General features: G+C 32.7%; 1 protein-coding gene across 1 annotated transcript; it reads left to right on the top strand.

Annotated features, from left to right (window-relative positions):
- Positions 1-4,539: 4,539 nt before the first annotated feature.
- On the top strand, positions 4,540-5,457 carry LOC136167705 (olfactory receptor 4A15-like). The gene has a single exon (XM_065935214.1). It carries the CDS (start codon positions 4,540-4,542, stop codon positions 5,455-5,457), a length of 918 nt encoding a protein of 305 aa, XP_065791286.1.
- Positions 5,458-7,540: the final 2,083 nt, after the last annotated feature.

Below are 7,540 nucleotides of genomic sequence, written 5' to 3'. Positions count from 1 at the left end.
TTCAAAAGAATCAAACTTATTATTATGTTCAGAATTCTGTGTTTGTGTTAATGTGAGATATTGATCTCATTATTTTCCTTGAGATGCTCTTGCTTCATTCTGGTGTAAGAGCGATGCTGCCTGCATGAAATGACTTGGGAAGTATAATTTCTGGCCATCTCTGAAAGTATTAATATAGGATAGCTGCTATTTCTTGATTAACTTTAGTATATAATTTATTTGCAAAGCTATATGAGAATAGAATTTCATTTTGGGAAGGGAAGAAATGTAAGAATTAATGTTCTGGAAAGAAAGTGAAGTCGCTCAGTAGTGTCCGACTCTGTGAAGCCACAGACTGTAGCCCACCGGGCTCCTCCACCCATGGGATTTTCCAGGCAAGAATACTGGAGTGGAATGTCATTTTCTTCTCCAGGAGATCTTCCCAACCCAGGGATTAAACCCAGGTCTCGCGCATTGCAGGCAGATGCTTTACCATCTGAGCCACCAGGGAAGTCTCATTTTTCTGGAGTATTAGGTTATTCCTGTTTTTCATTGTTTTTCTTACTGTTTTGAGAAAGTTATGTTTTTCATAGCAGTGGCCCATTTTCTTTTAGTTGGCAAGTATACTTGTCATAAGTTCATTTTCTCTCATCTTCCTAAGATCAGTAAAATATGCAGTGAGGACAGTCTTTTCATTTTCAATTCAATTGATTGAATTTCAATTCAATTTCAAACAGTTGATATTTTGTTTTTCCTATTACATTTCTCTTAACTCATCTTGCTAGGAGCTTATCAATTATATCAAACTTTCAAAGAAGCTATTTCTGCATTCACAGATTTTCCCTATTTTTCTATTAATATTTATTTCAATGATTTCTGTCTAATGTTTACTATTTCCATTTTCCATGCATATTCTGCTTTTTTTTTTTCTAGTTTCCTGACAATGAAAGTTAGTTCAATTCTTAATACATCTTGTCTTCTAATACTTGCCTTTAAAACTATAAATGTCTAATCACTTCTTTAACTGCCTCCAGTCAATTCATATATATATAATATAATACAGCATATAGTTTATACATTCTTCATAAATATCTTACATATATATTTTATACATATATGCCATTATATTCTTATTGAAATTGTATTTTTCAAAATTATACACTAAAAATTTAGATATTAGATATTATTTAGATAATATTAATATCTAAATAAATATTATCTAATAATATTTATTTAATTATATTATTTATATAATTATAGTTATAAATTATAATATTATAATCTAATATTTTAAATTAAATTTAAAATTAATTAATTAATTAAATTTATAATTTATATAATTTATATATTTATTATAAATTGTAATTTATATAATTTTATATATAATTAAATCATTTAAATTAATTAATTGATTAATATTTAAAATATTAAAATTTTAAATTTATAAATATTATAAAATAAATATAAATATTTATATCATTTATTTAATTACATTAAATATACTATTTAATAATAAATATTAGATATTAATAATTTAATAATATTTAATAATAATGAAATGATAAATAATAAAATAATAATATCTAATAATAAATATTAGATAATATTTAGATACTAGTAATTTTTAATTCATAAGTAGCTGGAAAATGTTATATTTCAGTTATCAACTTTCAATTGAATTATATATATGTATGTTTTCTGTGGCTTCCCAGATGACACTAGTGGTAAAGAACCTGCCTGCCAATGCAGGAGACATAAGAGAAGTAGGTTTGGCCCCTGGGACAGGAAGATCCCCTGGAGAAAGACATGGCAACCCATTTCACTATTCTTGCCTGGAGAATCCCATGGACAGAGCAGCCTTATGGGCTATGGTCCGAAGAGTGGCAAAGAGTCACACACAGCTGAGTGACTCAGCACTCCTGTGCTGTTCATATTGCTGAACTGAGTCTCCATGAGCAGCACTTTGAGATAAATAGAAGAGTCCCACAAATGTTTGTTTTTTCTTTCTTCACCCTCACACTAATACAAATTATATCGACAATTTTATCTAATTTTATCTGCAGTAGAAACAAGTTTTAAATGACTTGTTCCGAAGTTAGCATTCATCATTTCTGGAAATCAGATCAGATGTCATGTGCAAAGACAAAGAATGAACTTCAGCAGATTTGGTGACTTTGAGGTTATGATTTAAAAGAGAAAGTTTCCACATATTTCATTTCTATCCAGATTGGACTTTTCCCTTTTGGTGGCTTGACCTCAATTCGTTCTTTTATGCTTTTTCCCCAAAAGAGTTCTCTAAGTCCAGATCCACTTGGTGATCTGGTGGCATCTCTGGAGGTAGAGTGTATTGTCAAAATTCTGATTAAGGTCCCAATGAATATAATTAGAAAAGAATCACTCTTGGAGATGCACCAATTGAATGCCTCAATTATATGTGGTGTGGTTTAAAGGTAGATACAGTGTTTACAGACATTTGCCTTACCTCTAAGAGTATTAGCCTATACCAGTGCTCACATAACTGACTTCTTCATGCATTGAAATGATGGACTCAAAAACATAATAAATACATACATAAAAATAAAGTATGTATATGAAATTATTCTCCATCTTTCAGAAAACCCAAAATTCAACAATATTGAATGAAGACAGAATAGTATAACTAATCAAGAATGAAATGTGGTAAATGCTATTTCTCTGTTTCACTTTTATTGTTATAAAACAAAAAGAGCAATTTTTGTTTGAAAATTCACACAGAATTTACAATTTTCTCTCTACTGAAAATGTTGCTTTATCATTTGCTTTTTAAAAGGAGAAATTCTGCCAGCAATGAATATTTTAAATCTCTGCTCATAATCAAGAATCAAATTTCTTTGGGCAACAGGACGTTTAGATTCATTCTGAAAATTCCAGCAATTTGAAGAGTAATATTTTTCTGAAAGACTGAAAATAATCTGATTTTCTACAAACATGAAAAGTGTCTAGTTCAAGGTCCAGTGATGCTGCGTGTATCTTACTCTCTGTGTTCCCAGAGATGGCATCAGTGCCTCAAGGACAAAGAAGACACCAGACCCCAGAACATTGACTGAAAGTCTTTCTCCTTACGCAGGTAACTCAGGAAGTGTATTGAGCAACAAGATTCTGAACTAGGTTTTCCATTTTGCAAGAGTACACTGGTGGGGTGAGAATTCAGTCCTTTAAAAGTTCTCCAATCTGGTTCTCATGGTCAGCCAAATCAGGAGTCCTTTGCTATTACTAAAATATGTTGGGATCAGGGTTATTATGTAATACTCTTTTAGAATACTTTCAAATTATAAAGATCCAGAATAGATTTACCTTGTCTAACATCAAGTGTACCTAGAAAGTAACTTCAAATTTATCTATCTGGGGGTATTTTAAAGGACAGATACTTCTAAATCTCATGATAAGTTCAAGGGATAATGTTCTCTAAGCATTGCTTGTTAACATCTTAAAAATTAGAAGATGATATAGCATCTGTAGAACATGATCAAGTGGCTTTAAAGAACCCAAAGTAATACTGTTGTAAGCAAGCTATCACTTTAATTTCTATTTTTCTCTTCACAGGTGAACTTCAGCTTCCAACCATAACTGTGTTTGCCAATTAGATGTGTTCTTTTTTAATTGCTTGTTTTAATTCATTTATTTTATATTTAATTTATATTTTATTAGTGAATTCTTTAGAGATCTTTGTCTATTTTAGATATTATTTCAAATTATATCTTATAAAATGTAAATGATTTCCAGTAAGTGCTATGTCTATTGATGTTGTGGTACCTTTTCCTAAATCCTTTAAAATAATGGAAAATTTCTAAGACATCTATTTGGAATTTTAGTGATTCCTTAAGAAGATTCTTCCACCATTAGAATGGAGAAAATCATCTTCTTTACTAGCTGTAATGTAATTATGAAGTAAATCTTGATTTACTTTCTTAATTGAGTCTTTAATCAATTTCTATTTTTGTGTAAGGTGTTATTTATATGTACAATTTAATTAGTTTCCAAATTGAAAGCTAGTTCTAGTTGTGGAAACTCTTTGGTAATGTATCCTTTTTCCACATAGTTTAAAATTATAAAGATCCAGAATAAAAATAAATAAATAAAATAAAAATAAAATTATAAAGATCCAGAATAGACTAACCTTCTCTAATATCAAGTGTTTCTGGAAACCAACTCCAAATATCTATATCTGGGGATATTTTAAAGGGCAGGTATTTCTAAATCTCTAAATTGATAGGTTCAATTGATAATGTTCTCTAAGCATTGTTTGTTAATATGTTAAACATGAGAAGATGATATAGTATCTGTAGAACTTCACTGACTTATCTTATCACTTGCCTCCTCCTTATAATATTGTTGAAGTTAGGGAGGATATTTTAATCAGGCTGGTATTATAATCTCTGAAAGTATTAGAGCATAATAACCATACTGCCTATTGGTTCAATAAGTAAATGCATTATCTTAATTTTTCAGGCAGCCATGTGTAAGAATTATTTTACAGCTAATTCTGTCCTGAGCTCTGAAATATGACATATAGAAAAATCTATGGAACAAAGGAGAAATGTGACTGAGTTTGTCCTCTTGGGACTCACTCAGAGTGTCCAAGGTCAGAAAATATTATTTGTTGTGTTCTTGCTCATCTACATTGTGACCATGGTGGGCAACCTACTCATTGTCATGACTGTCGTATTCAGTGCATCCCTGGATGCCCCTATGTACTTCTTTCTAGGCTACTTATCATTTATGGATGCTGTTTATTCTACTACAGTCACCCCAAATATGATCATAGACTTACTCTATGAAAAGAAAACCATTTCCTTCCAAGCTTGCATGACCCAGCTTTTTATAGGACACTTATTTGGTGGTGCTGAGATTTTACTCCTGGTGGTCATGGCCTATGACCGCTATGTGGCCATCTGCAAACCTTTGCATTATTTGACAATCATGAATCAGCGAGTGTGTGTTATTCTTGTTCTCTTGGCCTGGGTTGGTGGGTTTTTACATGCTGTAGTTCAACTTCTCTTTGTTTATAGCCTTCCTTTCTGTGGGCCCAATGTCATTGACCACTTCATCTGTGACATGTATCCCTTGTTGAAACTTGCCTGTACTGACACCTACATTATTGGCCTCACAGTGGTTGCCAATGATGGGGCGATCTGTGTGGTCATCTTCATGCTTTTACTCATCTCCTATGGGGTAATCCTGCACTCCCTGAAGAATCTTAGTCAGGAAGGGAGGCGCAAAGCTTTGTCCACTTGTGTTTCCCACATTACCGTGGTGGTCCTCTTTTTTGTGCCCTGTATTTTTATGTATGTGAGACCTCCTTCCACCTTACCAATTGATAAATCCTTGACTGTGTTTTACACAATTATTACTCCTATGTTGAACCCTCTAATCTATACTCTGAGAAATGCTGAGATGAAAAATGCCATGAAAAAGCTCTGGACTAATAAAAGAAAATGAGGCAACAGGAAAGTGTGTCACCTATTTTCAATGAAAAATTGCTCTTTCCATGAAAGCCTTGTATAATTTTTTAAGCTGTAGTAAATTTTGTCTTAGGTTTAATAGCTTGGGCATAATTGAAATATTTTACTGTATGAATACCTCCAATGATCAAAATATACTTTTAAGATTTTCCTAATTTCCTAGTTTAATATTTAAACTGTACTTCATATTTAAATGTATTTTGTTTTAAATGCATTTTTAAGATTGTCAGCATTTACCATGAAAATATGTATAGATTTGGGGTGTAAAATATCTCTGTTGATACTATATATTGATGTTCTGTGTTAAGCTTTAGTTAATACTGTAATTTATTTAAGTTAGTGGAAGATTTTTTTCTATGTTTCTGTCTTAAGTAATGTAATCTTTCTAGAATTAACAAAGTCTCTTACAGAGCTTGCAATAATAAAAAAAAATAAGACATAACATCTTGATTCATATCTCTCCACTCAAACACAGCCCACATAAATATTTGAAGTAGATATTTTACATTTGTATTTGTCAGATAGTTTTCATATCTTATTTTTTATATAGCCTAGTATCTTAACATTGAAGAAGAGTAATGTTTCAGACAGTATAATACTAAGCATAAGGAGGTTAAGTATACAAAAACAATTTGAATGAAAATGTATATATGCAGGAAACAATCAAATCATAGTTATTTTGCCAATTGGGCAAGTGTATTATTGCCTTAAGTTGAAAAGCTTTGTTTTGCAGTTAAAGTGATCAAAGACAGAAATTTAATCTTATAATTTGTAGAGATATTCTAAATGATGAGTTAAAAATATTTGCTAATTACCTTTGTTCATTAGTCTGTTAAGTTCAGTGCAGTCGCTCAGTCATGTACGACTGTTTGCGACCCCATGAACTGAAGCACACCAGGACTCCTTGTCCATCAGCAACTCCTGGAGCCTACCCAAACTCATGTCCATTGAGTTGGTGATGTCATCTAACTATCTCATCCTCTGCTGTCCCCTCCTCTTCCTGCCTTCAACCTTTCCTAGCATCAGGGTCTTTTCAAATGAGTCAGTTCTTCACATCAGGTGGCCGAAGTATTGGAGGTTCAGTTTCGACATCAGTCCTTCCAATGAACACCCAGGACTGATCTCCTTTAGGATGGACTGGTTGGGTCTCCTTGCAGTCCAAAGGACTCTCAAGGGTCTTCTCCAACACCACAGTTCAGAAGCATCAATTCTTTGGTGCTTAGCCCTTTTTATAGTCCAACTCTCACATCCACACATGACTGCTGGAAAAACTATAGCTTTTACTGGATGGGCCTTTGTTGACAAAGTAATGTCTCTGCATTTTAATATACTGTCTAAGTTGGTCATAACTTTCCTTCCAAGGAGTAAGCATCTTTTAATTCCATGGCTGCAATCACCATCTGCAGTGATTTTGGAGTCCCCCAAAATAAAGTCTGCCACTGTTTCCACTGTTTCCCCATCTATTTCCCATGAAGTGATGGGACCAGATGCCATGATCTTAGTTTTCTGAATATTGAACTTTAAGCCAACTTTTTCACTTTCCTCTTTCACTTTCATCAAAAGCTCTTTAGTTCCTCTTCACTTTCTGCCATAACGGTGGTGTCATCTGCATATCTGAGGTTACTGATATTTCTCCTGGCAACCTTGCTTCCAACTTGTGCTTCATTCAGCCCAGCATTTCTCATGATGCATTCTGCATATAAGTTAAATGAGCAGGATGACAATATACACTGTATAATGATGACTGTAGTTTTATAGTTTAATCTGAAGTCAAATTGGTTCCTCCAGCTCCATTCTTCTTTCTCAAGACTGCTTTGACTGTTCAGGGTCTTTTCTGTTTCCATGTGAACTGTGAAATTTTTTGTTGTAGTTCTGTGAAAAATGCCTTTGGTAATTTGATAAGGATCACATTGAATCTGTAGATTGCATTTGGTTGTATAGTCATTTTCACAATATTGATTCTTCCTACCCAGGAACATGGACTATCTGTTCATCTGTTTATGTCATCTTTGATTTCTTTCTTTAGCATCTTATAATTTTCTGTGTACAGTTCTTTTGTC

The sequence above is a fragment of the Muntiacus reevesi genome, chromosome 4 (genome assembly GCF_963930625.1).
Source record: "Muntiacus reevesi chromosome 4, mMunRee1.1, whole genome shotgun sequence".
Classification (NCBI taxonomy): domain Eukaryota; kingdom Metazoa; phylum Chordata; class Mammalia; order Artiodactyla; family Cervidae; genus Muntiacus; species Muntiacus reevesi.
The sequence above is the reverse complement of the archived record's forward strand: the minus strand, read 5'-3'. Positions and strand labels throughout refer to the sequence as shown.